The 19,249-nt window shown below is 42.9% G+C and overlaps 1 protein-coding gene across 6 annotated transcripts in view; it reads left to right on the forward strand.

Moving 5' to 3' along the window:
- The first annotated feature begins 221 nt into the window (after window positions 1–221).
- The window catches only part of LOC111980801 (BRCA2-interacting transcriptional repressor EMSY), a 44,603-nt gene continuing 25,575 nt past the window's right edge, over window positions 222–19,249 (forward strand). The window contains exons 1-12 of one of the 6 annotated variants that reach the window (XM_024011792.2): window positions 222–587; window positions 1,729–1,804; window positions 3,203–3,311; window positions 3,455–3,554; window positions 3,735–3,809; window positions 3,932–4,107; window positions 4,321–4,476; window positions 4,713–4,972; window positions 5,436–5,679; window positions 11,095–11,313; window positions 11,506–11,655; window positions 11,860–12,033. In XM_024011792.2, coding sequence (XP_023867560.1) covers window positions 1,757–1,804; window positions 3,203–3,311; window positions 3,455–3,554; window positions 3,735–3,809; window positions 3,932–4,107; window positions 4,321–4,476; window positions 4,713–4,972; window positions 5,436–5,679; window positions 11,095–11,313; window positions 11,506–11,655; window positions 11,860–12,033 — 1,711 coding nt within the window. In that variant the 5' untranslated portion in view covers window positions 222–587; window positions 1,729–1,756. The remainder of the gene's footprint in view (window positions 588–1,728; window positions 1,805–3,202; window positions 3,312–3,454; window positions 3,555–3,734; window positions 3,810–3,931; window positions 4,108–4,320; window positions 4,477–4,712; window positions 4,973–5,435; window positions 5,680–11,094; window positions 11,314–11,505; window positions 11,656–11,859; window positions 12,034–19,249) is intronic. The other 5 variants (XM_024011793.2, XM_024011794.2, XM_024011795.2 and 2 more) reach the window with 5 other exon arrangements.

The raw sequence follows: 19,249 nt of genomic DNA on the forward strand, positions 1-19,249 counted from the left end.
AGTTGGATGACCGTTCAAATCGATTTCTTTCCCCAGTCGGAGCTCGTTTTTTTTTTWGTTTCCAGTTGTTTGAACGCATTGAAGTCAGCGATTTCTCAGTTCCCAGTTGTTTTGAACGCGGCAATTATACCCAAAGATGGTGGTACGAAGAACGTCAACAGTGACGTAAATGGTCCTAAAACTAGGGGTAGAAAAAGCGCCTATTTGGATTGATGTCTGTGCATAACTGTATGAGTTTATTTTTAGAGGTCTTTAAATTATTATGTATGTAAAAGAAAATATTGGTGATAGCGATTCCTAACTGGATCCATATTTGTTCGAAACAATGGTGATAATTTCCAAGTTACGTGTCAATCCAATCCAGGCTTATGTTTAGACAGCATTATTTCAGGCCCAAGTGTTTTGGCGTCGTTCAATCATGGCGGTATGGAAGGTCTATTGAACTGAGGTGGATCCTCAGTAAAGAAAAACATATATCTGTCATGTTTTGGCGGGTGCAACTGATTTTGGATTAATATGTAGCGAATCGTTTGATCCTGTAATTCAGGACTGTCATAACGACGTTGTACTTGTCTCAACACTACATGGTAAGTTGGAAGACGGGAAGTTCACTCCGAGCAAGCTGAATAACTTCGGTAACGAATCTAGCTAGCTTACTTGCTAAATTTCTCTGAGGGATGCTTGGACAATTTTAAATCCTTGATTACAACAGATATGCAAACACAGTTTAACAAGATATTATACGAATATACACTGATTTACACCCCCCCTGTCCTCAGAACACCCTCAATTATTTAGTGAATGGACTATACAAGGTTTCGAAAGTGTTCCACAGGGATGCTGGCCCATATTTGCTCCAATGTTTCCCACAGTTGTGACAAGTTGGCTGGATGTCCTTTGGGTGGTGGACCATTCTTGATACACACGGGAGATAGTTGAGTGTGAAACCCAGCGGCGTTTCAGTTCTTGACACACTCGAACCAGTGCGCATGGCGTCTACAACCATACCYCGTTCAAAGGCACTAAAATATTTTGTCTTGCCCATTCACCCTTTGAATGACAAACATACACAATCCATGTCTCAAKGCTTAAAAATCCGTTAACCTGTAACTTTTCCGTCTTCTGCACTGATTGAAGTGGATTTAATAAGTGACATCAGTAAGGGATTATAGACTGACCAGGTGAAAACTGTCATGGAAAGAGCAGGTGTTACTAATATTTTGTACACAGTGTATATTTACTGTAATGTTTAAAGTTGGTAAGTTATATATGGCACCCTTTAGCTTCGGACCGCAACTTGGATCTAGACTAGGTAGATAGCTACAGTCGTAACGGGATATGTGAGTCTCCATATTGCAATTACAGCTTCGCTAGTGTAAAGTTTAGCAAGGAATGTTTCAACTAATCTATTCTTGGCGATATTACTTTCGTTCTTGATTTGGAAGAAAAGTGTATTTTATACATGTCTGTCCAGTTGCATGTGGTTGTAAAAAAAAAACAGAGAAATGCAGAAAGATTTTAAATCCAAGTGAGKAATGCCTCATGCATGTGTGTATGTCTTTGTTTTGGTTGCACTGCATGTGGCCGCGTCTCATAGAAACGACTAGTTTCTGCAAAGATGTTGAGAAATGCGAGATGTCTGGCAGCCAACATGAYRAGGGAACTCCTGTCAKTGCAAAATGTGGATTTAATATCTTTCTATATTATTATTGTTTCATTTTTTTTTAGAGCCACCTGCAACTGSACAMCGACATTTATGGTAAMATTTTCTAAAGACTCGAAGATACGACAAAAGCGTTGCCAAGTAAGTTTCAAGTTAATGTCACATGCACAAGTACAGTGAAATGCCTTTCTTGCAAACTCGAAACCCAACAATTCAATAACAATGCATTACTAGAAAAAAAGTGTATCTCCTTATTGCAGCCAAACAGCAGCTTATGTACAACCATATATTTCTCACTTCCATTCTTTGCGTCCCCTGACAAAACAAAGCAATGACAGGCTTCTCCTTCATTAACAAACAACGGCTCCCTTGGCAGAGGTCACTTAAAATGATACTTTTATAAAAAAAAAAATACGGATTTTAGCACCCAACGTAAAGCTTGCAGTTACACAGGACAAACCATAGGTACAAGGAAAGCATGAAATAATGGACATCGACTGGTGGACTCCACTGACACTCATCGCAACTAAACTCTGTTGGAAGGAGTTGAGTTTACTAAGCTAAGAGATCCTAAACCCAATGTTTGGTCGATCCTATTTGTGGTCCGAAGCTAGGCACCCGTAAGCTAGACCCGTAGGCAAAGTTAAACCATAAATCTATGCACAAGGACGACTTTTAACAATTTCCATTGAACATTTTACAWAACACATTTACTTGAATAACAGTGCAGATGCAAAGTTTGGTAACAGAATGACGGCACCAAYGACACATACCGTCAAACTTTGCATCTGTTATTCAAGTTAATGTGTTTTTGTAAAATTTTCTGTGGAAATTGTTAAAGGTAGTCATTGTGCATAGAGTTGTATGGTTTGTTTAACTTTGCAATCATTGGTTTTTGTTTGGCATACATTTTAAAGGGGAAAATCAGAAGCTCAGCACCATTCTGTTACTGTGTAATTGCCCCTGGGCTACTGAAAGAGCTAGCCAACTAGCTATGTCATTGATGTCTAGATGGTAACATTATAGCTAACCCTAATTTTTGGCTTAGTTAAGCCTCTTACTGAAAGCATGGTCAGCAGGTTCCAACTCAGGGAATAAGCATACTCATAACAGACCTCAGGTTAGTTGGCTTGTTTCAATCTATCTTCGGACAGCAACTAGGATCTTGACGGGACATTCTGTGCCCAATATCCTGTCAAGATGCTAGTTGCAGTCCGAAGCTAGTATCGATCCAGATTTGGAAGCCGCTGGCCGTGCTTGTTTATAGTAACATCCAGAATTGAAGAAACTCATTCATATTTCAGATGAAGGATTTGTATTGTATGGATAATCTGGAACACATTTGTATTGTAACCCTGGACAAGCACACCTGATTCAACTTGTCAACTAATCGTCAAGCCCTGAATGAGATGGGTTTTTCCAGGGCTACAACAAAAATGTGTACTGTTTGGGACACTTGAGGACGAGGGTTGGGAAACACTGATCTAGAAGATGACATATGTGCCATGTCCTCTCCTCTTCTGCTCACTCTAAATGTAGTTGATGATTCAGCAGGTGAAACCGCGTCTGACCGGCACCATGCCTGTGGTGTGGCCCACCCTCCTTGACCTGGGCAGGGATGAGTGTAAGAGAATCCTCCGTAAACTTGGTAAGACCCTTTCAACTTCTCCGGCCTCTCTGGCTTGCCTCATGCATTAAGTGACTTGTCACTTTCAAAGGACCCAAAATGTTACTGATGTTTCAGAGGGAAAACAAAGTTGTTTTTAATGATAGCCTGTATTGCTTCAACAGAGCTGGAGGCGTACGCAGGAGTAATCAGTGCTTTGCGAGCCCAAGGCGACCTCACCAAGGACAAGAAGGACCTCCTCGGAGAACTCACTAAAGTCCTCAGGTAAACCTGCAATGTCACTGTATTTTTTTCCCATTGCTAGATGAACCTAGGAAATATGGGTCCCTTTGTAAAAACAAACTTTGCCTGTGACTTAATTGCTCATTCTTACTTAGAAACAAACTTTGCCTGTGACTTAATTGCTCATTCTTACTTAGCTAATTGTATGGTTGTCTCCCACAGCATTTCAACAGAGCGTCATCGCGCCGAGGTCCGTAGGGCCGTCAATGATGAGCGCCTTACCACCATTGCCTATCAGTAAGTCATGTTACCCCCCAAGATGATCAATACTAAAACTACATACACATTATGACTTACTACCAAATAGTAGTACACTCATCAGTCCATCAATTTATCATGACAATTCTCTTTTGTCACAGCATGTCGGGTCCCAACAGCTCCTCAGAGTGGTCAATCGAGGGACGTCGGCTGGTCCCCTTGATGCCCAGACTGGTCCCCCAGACGGCGTTCACCGTGACTGCCAACGCAGTGGCCAGCGCCACAGCCAATCAGAATGCTTCTCTCTTGCTGCCTGCGGAAACAGGAAATAAAGAAGGTAAGATCACCGACAGCTCAAGGTGGAAATTGCCCTTAACCACAAGTTTAGGATCAGATTACTTTACTCCTAATCATAACTGGAGGGATTTTGGAGATGAAAAAATATACCTGCAGGATCAACGGCAGAGGGAGGAAGACTATAAATGATCAATCAATCAATCTCTCCTTATAGTGTATTTTTATATGAAGTATGGTTGTTATTTGTTTGCAGTGGTTGTTTGCTACTCCTACACAACCACCACGTCCACCCCCACCAGTGCCACGGCGCCCAGCGGCAGTGCGACAGCCACGGTGAAATCCCCCCGTCCGGCCAGCCCTGCCTCCAACGTGGTGGTGCTGCCCAGCGGGAGCACTGTCTATGTGAAAAGTGAGTGTCAGAACAGAGATTCCATGTTTGTTTATTCCTTTACTTTGGAAAGAAAAATAACTGTTTAAGAGCGTTGCATTGGTTAAGGGATCTCCGGTGTAACACTCCTTAAACAGAACCTGCAAATCAGAAAAATTCATAACCTCTTAATGTATCAATGAATTTTGTCTCAAATTCCATTTGTCTCTGTCTGTATGTTTAGTTTTTCTCTCCCTCTGTCAAACTCTCACTCCCAGGCGTTAGCTGCTCTGACGAGGACGAGAAGCCACGCAAGCGGAGGCGGACCAACTCCTCGAGCTCCTCCCCCGTGGTGCTGAAGGAGCTGGCCAAGGTTTCCCCTCCCTTGTCCAAGACCATCACCGTGCCAGTAAGCGGCAGCCCCAAGATGAGYAACATCATGCAGAGCATCGCGAACTCGCTGCCACCGCACATGTCCCCCGTCAAGATCACCTTCACCAAGCCCACCACCCAGACCACCAACACCACCACGCAGAAGGTGAGCAGGAGAGAACTGTCCGTAATTCGTAAGAAAGCCTCTTGTTCTATAGTCAGAGTCAATATAGCGAGGTGTGAGACMAATACTATAGGAATGGTTGAATATGTTTGTATGATCGTAATTATTGCATAATGTCTGCAAACTTGATGTGCAAGTGATTTTGTACATAYACTGAACAAAAATATAAAGCAACAATTTCAACGATTCTGAGTTACCGTTCATATAAGGAAATCAGTCAATTGAAATGAATTCATTAGGCCCTATGTATTTCAATTGACTGAGCTGAGGCCCCACAAAAGGGCTTTATTACAGATAGAAATACTCCTCAGCACCCCTCACCCCCCAGACAATCCCATCTTTTATTTCAGCCAACACTTTATATGATGCGCTACTATTTTTGTTCAGTATATGAACTTGATTGTACGTGGCTGTATAACTTACTGTATAATATATGATTTGTCAGGTAATCATTGTGACGACCTCTCCAAGCTCCAACTTCGTTCCCAACATCCTGTCCAAGTCTCATTCCCACAACTACGCGGCGGCCATGTCAAAGCTGGTTTCCACCTCCATGCTGACCTCGGCCAGCCAGAAACAGACGGTGTTCATCCCGGCCAGCTCAAGTCCCTCCTTGGCCCCCAACACGATCGCTGTGACCACCGTGGTCTCCTCCAGCCCGTCTGTGCTCATGTCGACCATAGCGCAGAGTAGGTTTGAGTGTCCCGCAATATCAAATTTTACAAGTCACATACACATTTAGCAGATGTWWTTGCGGGTGCAGAGAAATGTTTGTGCTCCAACAGTGCAGTAGTATCTGAGTGCCTTAGTATCTAAAAACGATTCACAACAATAAATCTAAAAGTAAAAGAATGGAATATATACAGTTGAAGTCGGGAAGGTTGGAGTCATTAAAACTAGTTTTTCAACCACTCCACAAATTTATTGTAAACAAACTATAGTTTCGGCAAGACGGTTAGGACATCTACTTTGTGCATGACACAAGTAATTTTCCCAAAAATTGCTTACAGACAGATTATTTCACTAATAATTCACTGTATCACAATTTCAATGGGTCAGAAGTTTACATACACTAAGTTGACTGTGCCTTTAAATAGCTTGGAAAATTCCAGAAAATGATGTAATGGCTTTAGAAGCTTCTGATACGCTAATTGACATAATTTGAGTCAATTGGAGGTGTACCTGTGGATGTATTTCAAGGCCTACTTTCAAACTCAGTGCCTCTTTGCTTGACATCATGGGAAAATCAAAAGAAATCAGGCAAGACCTCAGATTTCTTTTTGTAGACCTCCACAAGTCTGGTTCATCCTTGGGAGCAATTTCCAAACGCCTGAAGGTACCACGTTCATCTGTACAAACAATAGTACGCAGGTATAAACACCATGGGACCACGCAGCCGTCATACCCGCTCAGGAAGGAGACACGTTCTGTCTCCATGAGATGAACGTACTTTGGTGCGGAAAGTGCAAATCAATCCCAGAACAACAGCAAAGGACCTTGTGAAGATGCTGGAGGAAACAGGTACAAACGTATCTATATCCACAGTAAAACTAATCCTATATCAACATAACCTGAAAGGCCGTTCCGCAAGGAAGAAGCCACTGCTCCAAAACTGCCATAAAAAGCCAGACTACGGTTTGCAACTGAACATGGGGACAAAGATCGTACTTTTTGGAGAAATGTCCTCTGGTCTGATGAAACAAAAATGGAACTGTTTGGCCATAATGACCATCCTTATGTTTGGATGAAAAAGGGGGAGGCTTGCAAGCCGAAGAACCTTATCCCAACCTTGAAGTACGGGGGTGGCAGCATCATGTTGTGGGGGTGCTTTGCTGCTGATGCACTTCACAAAATAGATGGCATCATGAGGCAGGAAAATTATGTGTATATATTGAAGCAACTTCTCAAAACATCAGTCAGGTAGTTAAAGCTTGGTCGCAGATGGGTCTTCCAAATGGACAATGACCCCAAGCATACTTCCAAAGTTGTGGCAAAATGGCAACATAGTCAAGGTATTGGAGTGGCCATCACAAAGCCCTGACCTCAATCCTATAGAAAATTTGTGGGCAGAACTGAAAAAGAATGTGCGACTAAGGAGGCCTACAAACCTGACTCAGTTACACCAGCTCTGTCATGAGGAATGGGCAAAAATTCACCCAACTTATTGTGAGAAGCTTGTGGAAGGCTACCTGAAACATTTGACCCAAGTTAAACAATGTATAGGCAATGATACAAAATACTAATTGAGTGTATGTAAACYTCTGACCCACTGGGAATGTGATGAAAGAAGTTAAAGCTGAAATAAATCATTCTCTATTATTCTGACATTTCACATTCTTAAAATAAAGTGGTGATCATAACTGACCTAAGACGGATTTTTACTAGGATTTGATGTCAGGAATTGTGAAACGGAGTTTAAATGTATTTGGCTAAGGTGTATGTAAACTTCCGACTTCAACTATATATATATATATTAGATCGAGCAAAATACAGTAAATATGAGGTGAGTAAAGCAGTATGTAAACATTATTAACGTGGCCAGTAATTCTATGTATATTTTAATTTAACCTTTATTTAACTAGGCAAGTCAGTTAAGAACAAATTCTTATTTACAATATAATACCCCGGCCAAACCCTAACCCGGATGACGCATGGCCAATTGTGCGCCGCCCTATGGGWCTCCCAATCACGGCCGGTTGTGATACAGCCTGGAATCGAATCAGGTTCTGTAGTGACTTTTCTAGCAATAAGATGCAGTGCCTTAGACTGCTGCGCCACTCGGCGGCAGCCTCTAARGTGCAGAGTTGCTTAACTGGGTGGAAGCTGGCTAGTGATGGCTATTTAACCATCTGATTGCCTTAAGATAGAAGCTGTATTTCAGTCTCTTGGTCCCAGCTTTGATGTACCTGTACTGACCTCGCCTTCTGGATGATAGCGGGGGGGAACAGGCCGTGGGTCACGTGGTTGATGTCCTTGACATCGGAAGCTGTAGGTGTCCTGGTGGGCAGGTGGTTTGCACCCGGTGATGCGTTGGGCAGACCGAACCACCCTCTGGAGAACTCTGCAGTTGCATGCGGTGCAGTTGCCGTACCAGGCGACGCTCTCAGTTGTGCATCTGTAAAAGTTTGAGGGTTTTATGGGCCAAGTCAAATTTCTTCAGCATCCTGAGGTTGAGGCGCTGTTGATTTCAATACATAAATGGGACTTCTCAAACATATATAATGATTTAAAAAGAGCGGTCCTATRAACACACCTACCCACTAACACATTTTGTTTTTGTAAATGGCAAGTTAAATGGTCAAATAATGTCCAAATATGGCTGGAACATTTCAGATCGTCAGTGATGTGTACGCCGAGGAACTTAAGGTTTCCACCTTCTCCACTGTGGTCCTGTCGATGTGGATAGGGGCGTGCTCCTGTAGTTTCCTGAAGTCCTCGATCAGCTCTTTTGTTGACGTCGAGTAAGAGGTTATATTCCTGGCACCACTCTCCCAGGGCCCTCACCCTCCTCCCTGTAGGCTGTCTCGTCATTGTTGGTAATCAGCCCTACTACTGTTGTGTCGTCTGCAAACTTGCTTGAAGATTGAGTTGGAGGCCTGCGTGGCCATGCAGTCATGGGTGAACAGGAAGTACAAGAGGGGGCTGAGCACCCACCCTCGTGGGGCCCCAGTATTGAGGATAAGTGAAGTGGTGTTGTTTCCTACCTTCACCACCTGGCAGTGGCATGTCAGGAAGTCCAGGATCCAGTTGCACAGGGCAGGGTTCAGACCCAGGGCCCTGAGCTTAATGATGAGCTTGGATGGTACTATGGTGTTGAATGCTGAGCTGTAGTCAATGAACAGCATTCTTACATAGGTATTCCTCTTGTCCAGATGGGATAGGGCAGTGCGATTGCATCGTCTGTGGCTTTATTGGGGYGGTAAGCAAATTGAAGTGGTTCTAGTGTCAGGTAAGGTAGAGGTGATATGATCCATAACTAGCCTCACAAAGCACTTCGTGATGACAGAAGTGAGTGCTACGGGGYGATATTCCAATAGACAATAGATGTTAAATGTGTTCCTTCCAGCAGTGTACAACAGATGTCAGTTGAATTGAAGAGTTTTACTCAGGATATATTAACAGCCTTCGCCAAATTAGGGACAGCGTTTGTCTTGTTGTAGCTACCAAGACCTTTTTATATACAGTACCATTCAAGGGTTTTTCATTCTTTTTGACTATTTTCTACATTGTAGAGCAATAGTGAAGACATCAAAACTATGAAATAACAGTCTTGAAGGAGTTCCCACATATGCTGAGCACTTGTTGGCTGCTTTTTCTTCACTCTGCGTTCAAACTCAGCTGACGTAACTCTGGGTCTCTCTTTCCTTTGGCGGTCCTCATGAGAGCCAGTTTCATCATAGTGCTTGATGGTTTTTGCGACTGCACTTGAAGAAACGTTCAAAGTTCTGAATTGACTGACCTTCATGTCTTAAAGTAATGATGGATTGTCGTTTCCTTTTGCATATTTGAGCTGTTCTTGCCATAATATGTTCTTGGTCTTTAACCTTGTGGTAATCTTCTGTATGCCACCCCTACCTTGTCACAAAACATCTGATACGCTCAAACACATTTTAAGAAGGAAAGAAATTCCACAAATGAACTTTTATCAAGGCACACCGGTTAATTTAAATGCATTCCAGGTGACTACCTCATGAAGCTGGTTGAGAGAATGCCAAGTGCGTGCAAAGCTGCTCTCAAGGCAAAGGGTGGCTACTTTGAAGAATCTCAAATATAAAATATATTTTGATTTTACACTTTTGGTTACTACATGATTCCATGTGTGTTATTTCATAGCTTGGATGTCTTTACTATTATTCTACAATGTAGAAAATTGTAAAAAAAAATATGAAAAACCCTGGAATGAGTAGGTGTGTCCAAACTTTGGACTGGTGCTCGTTGAACATCTAATTCCAAAATCATGGGCGTTAATATGGAGTTGGTCCCCACTTTGCTGCCGTAACAGCCTCCACTCTTCTGGGAAGGCTTTCCACTAGATGTTGGAACGTGGCTGCAGGGACTTGCTTCCATTCAGCCACAAGCATTAGTGAGGTCGGGCACTAATGTTGGGGAGTTGGGCTTGGCTCGCAGTCAGTGTTCCAATTCATCAGAAAGGTTTTTGATGGGGTTGAGGTCAGGGCTCTGTGCAGGCCAATCAAGTTCTTCCACACTGATCTCAACAAACCAATTCTGTATGGACCTCGCTTTGTGCACGGGGGCATTGYCATGCTGAAACAGGAGAGGGCCTTCCCCAAACTTGCCACAAAGTTGAAGCAAAGAATTGTCTAGAATGTCATTGTATGCTGTAGCGTTAAGATTTCCTTCCACTGGAACTAAGGGGCCTGAACCATGACAAACAGCCCCAGACCATTATTCCTCTTCCACCAACCTTTACAGTTGGCACTAAGCATTGGGGAAGATGGTGTTCTCCTGGCATCAGCCAAACCCAGATTTGTCTGTCTGACTGCCAGATGGTGAAGCGTAATTCATGGTGATGTTAGGCTTGTGTGCGGCTGCTCGGCCACGGAAACCAATTTCATGAAGCTCCCGACGAACAGTTCTTGTGCTGACTTTGCTTCCAGAGGAGGTTTGGAACTCAGTAGTGAGTGTTGCAACCAAGGACAGACGATTTCGACATGCTTCAGCACTCGGCGGTCCCGTTCTGTGAGCTTGTGTGGCCTACCACTTCGCAGCTGAGCCGTTGTTGCTCCTAGACATTTCCACTTACTACACAATAACTACACTTACAATTGACCGGGGCAGCTCTAGCACGGCAGAAATGTAACAAACTGAATTGTTGAAAAGGTGGCATCCTATGACTTTGCCACGTTGAATGTTGCTGAGCTCTTCAGTAAAGGTATTCTACTGCCAATGTTTGTCTATGGCGATTTCATGACTGTGCTCGATTTTATACACCTGTCAACAACGGTGTGTGGCTGAAATAGCTGATTCCACAAATGTGAGGTGTCCACATACTTTTGTATCCATCTATCTATTCAATACAAATTTTAAACTGGAATTGTGCATCTCTGATTGGGACATTATTTTCATTACTCTCCCTGTGCCAGGTGGCTCATCGGCAGGCGTGAAGGTGGCCTCTGCCAGGCTCCCCTCTCCTAAGACCATGGTGGGCTCTCCCACCCAGATTCTGTCCCAGTTCCCYAAGCAGCACCCGCAGTCCCCCAAGCAGCTGCAGCAGGGCTCACCCATGGGGGCTGGCGCCATGGGCCAGGCCTCCAACACTCCCCCGAGCTCCAAACCCATCATCCAGATCAAGCAGGAGTCAGGTGAGTACAGGGCGTAAACCCCAAACCCACTGGCGTTAGTACTCTACACTGAGTTTCCCATTGTCTTTTTAATGAGTGTGCAATGTTTCATTTTCTGGACCTTCTCGCCTGAACTTCAAGTGTACCGAAAATCTGGGGGGAGGACAAATATGTGACCTATGTAATTACTTWTTTGTCTAATTGTTCCTATAGGTGTGAAAATCATCACCCAGCAGATGCAGCCCAGTAAGATCCTGCCCAAGCCCTCCACTGCAGGCATGCCCAGCAGCAGCTCCTCCCCCATCATGGTCGTCAGTAGCAACGGGGCCATCATGACCACCAAGCTGGTGTCCCAGCCCACAGGTCTAATTTCTCATAGAAAACTCCCTAAACAGACAGAACTCTCGTCCAAGCATGTATATAATACTCAAAATAATACTCAAAAAGTTAATTGGTTAGGTGTTGTTCTGTGTTCTTTTATATTCTATCTATAGATATTGAGTGCTGAAAGAACTGTGCTAAGCAAGGCCCTTTTTTAAATTGAGGAAAAACATTGTTTTTGTTCAGGCACCCAGGCCACTTACTCAAGGCCTGCCATGAGCTCCACTATTGGAGCCAGGATGGCGACGTCGGCCAGTGGTGCCACCTATGTCAAGACCACCAGTGGCAGTATCATCACGGTGGTCCCGAAGTCTCTAGCCACACTGGGCGGCAAGATCATCAGCAGCAACATAGTGTCTGGTGAGACTGGTATTATTATTTTTATACAGTTTAGGGGTGTGAACGTTTAAACATTTAAACAAAATTGTCATCTTTAACTTGAAGAAAAAATCCTAACTGAAAAACATATCAAATTCTATTCACAGTGCAGTTATCACAAAACGACCATAAAACGGGTCCCGATCAACATCATAGGGAAAAAAATAAAAATAAACAAATACTTAACCCAACAAAGCTGTAATTTAGGAGGAGAATATATATTTTTTGCTACTTTATTAACCGGAGCTGTAATGCACGAGGGAGAGAAGCAGCAGAGTTACTCACACCATGTGGTGTGAGTAACGAGGGGTGCAGGGAGGGGCAACTAAGCCGACTCGTGCTGGTAGACTAACTTATTGCTAGTTAGTTATCATCTCATCTGATTACATWGTGTCTGTCTTGACTGCATCAAACYGAGAGAAGTTAKCTAGCTAGCACTAGCTAATCTAATTAAGACTACGTAACTGTGCACTTTCTCACCTTCCTACAGTAAATAAAAATGCCATGCAGATTATTAAAGGGGAATAGGGGGACACATTTTCAAAATGTGCCTCTAAGTCCAACAACGAGTCAGRGGGGAGAGCGAGGTAGAGCGAGAGCTATGTCACATGGTTATACTGCAGCACTAGATAGAACTTATATAMATGTTCTGTCAGAGCGATAGGGCTGACCCCATGTCGATAGGCTGTTGGTCGACTGAGATTTCTTTAGTCGAGCAGTAGCAAAACATTTAATATCATGGTGCGCAAGACACATGTCTGATTCACGCTTGTCTGAGTGGACTGATCCATTGTGGAGGCTGTTGGGATGGCACAGTCCATCAGTTGACCGAGATTTCTTTAATTGAGCAGTGAAAAATATACAGTACCAGTCAAAAGTTTGGACACACCTACTCATTCCAGGGTTTTTATGGAATCATGTAGTAACCAAAAATTGTTACATCAAAATATATTTTGTATTTGAGATTCTTCAAAGTAGCCACCCTWTGCCTTGATGACAGCTTTGCACACTCTTGGCATTCTCTCAACCAGCTTCATGAGGGAGTAACCTGTAATGCATTTCAATTAACAGGTGTGCCTTCTTAAAAGTTAATTTGTGGAATTTCTTTCCTTCTTAATGCATTTGAGCCAATCAGTTGTGTTGTGACAAGGTAGGAGTGGTATACACAAGACAGCCCTATTCGGTAAAAGACCATGTCCATATTATGCCAAGAACAGCTCAAATAAGCAAAGAGAAACGACAATCCATTATTACTTTAAGACATGAAGGTCAGTCAATCCGGAAAATTTGAAGAACTTTGAAAGTTTCTTCAAGTGCAGTCGTAAAAACCATCAAGCGCTATGATGAAACTGGCTCTCATGAGGACAGCCACAGGAAAGGAAGACGCAGAGGAAAAGTTAATTAGTTAACTGCACCTCAGAAAATGCAGCCCAAATAAATGMTTCACAGAGTTCAAGTAACAGACACATCTCAACATCAACTGTTAAGAGGMGACTGTGTGAATCAGGCCTTCATGGTTGAATTGCTGCAAAGAAACCACTACTAAAGGACACCAATAATAAGAAGAGAATTGCTTGTGCCAAGAAACACGAGCAATGGACATTAGACCGGTGGAAATCTGTCCTTTGGTCTGATGAGTCCAAATGTTCAGATTTTTRGTTCCAACCATCGTGTCTTTGTTATATCCAGATTAGGTAAATTGATGATCTCCGCATGTGTGGTTCCCACCGTGAAGCATGGAGGAGTTGTGATGGTGTGGGGGTGCTTTGCTGGTGACACTGTCAATAGTGTATTTAGAATTCAAGGCACACTAAACCAGCATGGCTACCACAGCATTCTGCAGTGATACGTCATCCCATCTGATTTGCGCTTAGTGGGACTCATTTATTTTTCTACAGAACAATGACCCAAAACACACCTCCAGGCTGTGTAAGGGCTATTTGACCAAGAAGGAGAGTGATTGAGTGCTGCATCAGATGACCTGGCCTCAACAATCACATGACCTCAACCCAATTTGAGATGGTTTGGGATGAGTTGGACTGCAGAGTGAAGGAAAAGTAGCCAACAAGTGCTCAGCATATGTGGGAACTCCTTCAAGACTGTTGGAAAAGCATTCCTCATGAAGCTGGTTGAGAGAATGCCAAGAGTGTGCAAAGCTGTCATCCACTCAAAGGGTGGCTACTTTGAAGATTCTGAAATGTAAAATAATTTTGATTTGTTGATTTTTTGGTGACTGCATGATTCCATATGTGTTATTTCATAGTTTTGATGTCTTCACTATTATTCTACAATGTAAAAATTTCACAAAAACCCTTGAATGAGTAAGTGTCCACTTTTGACTGGTACGGTATATAAAGGCTGTTAGGATATTCATGTTTTAAGAAAGGAGTGTATATATTTGACCTGGCGAAGTGGTTTTGTGTGCTGACTGAATGGAAGCTGATAATTTTTTATTCCAAGTCAAGACAGAGTACAAATGCATCCGACACCGAGACACTCAATATGTGGTCTCGAGACTGGTCTCGAACTACAACACTGGAGCAAACCACAACTTAGTCTATAATCAATAGCTTAACTGTTAAATGTGCCTGGCTTTATAAATAATCAGTATATCTACAGAAATAAGTCCGATCAACCAATCAAATGTATTCATAAAGCCCMCTTTTTTACATCAGCCGATGTCACAAAATTCTATACAGAAACCCAGCCTAAAACCCCAAACAGCAAGCAATGCAGATGTAGAAGCACGGTGGCTAGGAAAAACTCCGTAGAAAGGCCGGAACCAAGGAAGAAACCTAGAGGAACCAGGCTGAGGGGTGGCCAGTCCTCTTCTGGCTGTGCTGTGTTGAGATTATAACAGTACATGGCCAAGATGTTCAAATGTTCATAGATGACCAGCAGGGTCAAATAATAATAATCAGTGTTTGTAGAGGGTGCAACAGGTCAGCACCTCAGGAGTAAATGTCATTTGGCTTTTCATAGCCGAGCGTTCAGAGTTAGAAACAGCAGGTGCGGTAGAGAGAGCGAGGCGAAAAACAGCAGGTCCGGGACAAGGTACCACGTTCGGTGAACATGTCAGGGTTCCACAGCCGCAGGCAGAACATTTGAAACTGGAGCAGCAGCACGAMCAGGTGGMCTGGGGACAGCAAGGAGTCATCAGGSCAGACAGTCCTGAGGCATGGTTCCAGGGTTCAGGTCCTCTGGGAGGAGAGGGGGCGAGAGAGCGAATTAGAGGGAGCATACTTAAATTCACACAGGACACCGGATAAGACAGGAGGAATACTCCAGACGTAAGACTAACCCTAGCCCCCCGACACAAACTATTGCAGCATAAATACTGGAGGCTGAGACAGGAGGGGTCGGGAGATCCTGTGGCCCCGTCCAACGATACCTCCAGACAGGGCCAACCAGGCAGGATATAACCCCACCCACTTTGCCAAAGCACGTCCCCCACACCACAAGAGGGACATCTTCAACCACCAACATACTACCCTGAGACAAGGCTGAGTATAGCTCCCGAAGATCTCCCCCACGGAACGAACCCGAGGAGGGCGCCAAACCCGGGCAGGAAGATCACGTCAGAGACTCAACCCACTTAAGTGACGCACCCCTCCTAGGGACTGGATGGAAGAGCGCCTGTGACTCCGTAATAGGGTTATAGGCAGAGAATCCCAGATGAGAGGGTAACTGGCCAGGCAGAGACAGCAAGGGCGGTTCGTTGTTCCAGTGCTTTTCCTTTGACCTTCACACACCTGGTCCAGACTACACTCAATCATAGGACCTACTGAAGAGATGAGTCTTCAATAAAGACCTAAAGGTCGAGACCGAGTCCGCATCTCTCACATGGATAGGCAGACCATTCCATAAAAATGGAGCTCTGTAGGAGAAAGCCCTGCCTCCAGCTGTTTGCTTAGAAATTCTAGGGACAGTATGGAGGCCTGCGTCTTGTGACCGTAGCGTATGTGTAAGTATGTACGGCAGGACCAAATCGGAGAGATGGGTAGGAGCAAGCTAAAGTAATGCTTAGCAGTAAAACCTTGAAATCAGCCCTAGCCTTTACAGGAAGCCAGTGTAGAGGCTAGCACTGGAGTAATATGATCAAATTGTTTGGTTCTAGTCAAGATTCTAGCAGCCGTGTTTAGCACTAACAAGTGTATTTAGTGCTTTATCCGAGTAGCCGGAAAGTAGAGCATTGCAGTAGTCTAATCTAGAAGTGACAAAAGCATGTATTAATTTTTGGACAGAATTTAGTTTTTTTTGCAATGTTACAAAGATGGAAGAAAGCTGTCCTTGAAATATTCTTGATATGTTTGTCAAAAGAGAGATCAGGGTCCAGAGTAACGCCCAGGTCCTTCAGTTTTCTTTGAGACTGTACAACCATCAAGATTAATTGTCAGATTCAACAGAAGATCTCTTTGTTTCTTGGGACCTAGAACTTGCATCTCTGTTTTGTCTGAGTATAAAAGTAAAACATTTTCCACCATCCACTTCCTTATGTCTGAAACACAGGCTTCCAGAGAGGACAATTTTGGGGCTTCATGTTTCATCGAAATGTACAGCTATGTGTTGTCCGCATAGCAGTGAAAGTTAACATTATGTTTCCGAATTACATCACCAAGAGGTAAAATATATAGTGAAAACAATAGTGGTCCTAAAACGGAACCTTGAGGAACACCAGAATTTACAGTTGATTTGTCAGAGGACAAGCCATCCACAGAGACAAACTGATATATTTTCGACAGATAAGATCTAAACCAGGCCAGAACTTGTCCGTGTAGACTAAATTGCGTTTCCAATCTCTCCAAAAGAATGTCATGATCGATGGTGTCAAAGCAGCTCCAAGGTCTAGGAGCGCGAGGACAGATGCAGAGCCTTGGTCTGACGCCATTAAAATGTAATTTACCACCTTCGCGAGTGCAGTCTCAGTGCTATGATGGGGTCTAAAACCAGACTGAAGCATTTTGTATACATTGTTTGTCTTCAGGAAGGCAGTGAGTTGCTGCTTCTGTTGCCTGTTTGAGTGTTTGTTTAATAGCCTACTGATTCTGTGAGCACCAAGYCTCACGCAATGACATTTCAAGTATAAAGTTTCAGAAATTCGGCTGTTTAATCTTTTCAATGCTTTAATAAAGGCTTTACACTTTTTGTCATTAAAACAGCCCCTCTGGTATTATTTATTGATTTATTTAGTGTTTGCATTGTTCCAAACGGTCAGAAAAACGAACAATCTACGCAGCACCTGTTTGGCACACATAATATGCACGCAGTGCTTGCTCCTTATCATCTTTTTCTTTATCTCCAGTATTTTCCACAACTTGGCAAATTTATTCCACATCTTACTTTCCCCTCACCTCTTGATTTAACCAGTAAACATTCCCCATTTTTTAGTTTTTGTCACGTCCTCTGCATCCATTTTGCTGTCACGTGTTACGGTGTTCAGAGTTTGTTATAACCAATTTATTGATGTGATATGATGCTATAGGTCAGGACATATTGTGCCCTCTTCAGACTGGATTCATTTTACTGTGGAAATGTAATTATGTGCACGAGCACAAAACACCACATCTGTAATGTTAGTCCTGTCCGAATCTGCCATGTCAGTMATTTCTACATGGCAGCTGAGTAACAATTCCAGCCAGAATAACCTACTTTGTTTTGGCAAACTCCAATGTCCTCTGATAATAATAGTCCAGTGCGAATCGACATCCCTGTGTTTTAAGAGAAATGTCTGAGTTTACCGGTGTTGCTCGTGGTTTGCGGAAGAAAATAATAACTGATTTGATAAATTTAACTTAGTGCTGCGCATAAGCTGTATATGAATAGGCTACATGTAGGCCAATCAACACAGTGAATGCTTTTGTTTGTGTTGTGCGAATGAGTTGAATATTGCCAAATTTATTAGTGTAAAATATTTCATGCAACCCTTTCTGTTAATAGATCGTAAAGCAGCATACAACTGACATAAACATTTGGAAATGTTACGTTTAACTTTCTCATCCATAGCCTTATAATGCACCTCAAGTGCAATTGCACTGTTTAGCTCACATCTGAAGGCTGGGGGGCATTTTAGTACATACTGTGGATTGCTAAAATATCCTAATGATTATGATCACACTTCATCAATTCAAATATTATGGCGTCACTATACCAAAGATGGTTTAGAAACTTGGGAACCATGCTTGAGTTATCAGTGTGACCCTATCATCTGGACATGTTGAAATACTGTATCCCGTGTGGCTCAGTTGGTAGAGTATGGCGCTTGCAACGCCAGGGTTGTGGGTTTAATTACCACGGGGGATCAGTACTGGGGAAAAAGTATGAAAATGTATGGACTCGCGTCTGCTAAATTACTAAAATGTAAATCTTCACGTCATAACTTCACTCTTCTGTCATAACTGGCAATTTATTGAAAAAACAAAACAATTTGAATTACAGGGGTCAGTTTGTTAAAAAAAACTTGATCCTGTCAGAATTGTCTCTGGAATAACGAACATTCTGGAGTAATAATTACATAACCAACGTTYTTTAGTAATATTAGTCCCATGCGAATACGTCTTTGGTCACGTGCATGCAATGCATACATGAGTCACGTAATGAAAGGGTTAAAGGAATAGGGAATGTTTTTCCTAAACAAATGAGGGATTTTGGCAACAGAACTTTTCAGTCAGAAATGGCTCTAATTATGTTGCAGCTTCAGCAACACCTACAGCGTAGGTATAAACACGGATGTTCTGTGGTGTTCGCTGCACCAGGGAGGCGAGACAGAACGGGTGCGAGTCACATAGCAAGTGACTGTCTCTTTTTTTTTTTTTGAAATTATTTTAAAAAATGTACACAGAGCAGCAAGTCTGAGCCCAGCCTGGCATAATCAAATCAATTGCTGGTTGGACTCCCTCKAGTCATTTTTGTGTCAATTATTGAATCAAACGGTGTGCTTAAATTATCATACAAGCTCAGTGCATATCAACTCAGCAAAAAAAGAAACGTTCTCTCACTGTAAACTGTGTTTATTTCAGCAARCTTGACATATGTTCATACAAATATTTAACACAACAAGATTCAACAACTGAGACATAAACTGAACAAGTTCCACAGACATGTGACTAACAGAAATTGAATAATGTGTCCCTGAACAAAGGGGGGGTCAAAATCAAAAGTAACAGTCTGGTGTGGCCACCAGCTGCGTTAAGTACTGCAG

This window comes from Salvelinus sp. IW2-2015, linkage group LG20 (assembly GCF_002910315.2).
Source record: "Salvelinus sp. IW2-2015 linkage group LG20, ASM291031v2, whole genome shotgun sequence".
Lineage (NCBI taxonomy): Eukaryota > Metazoa > Chordata > Actinopteri > Salmoniformes > Salmonidae > Salvelinus > Salvelinus sp. IW2-2015.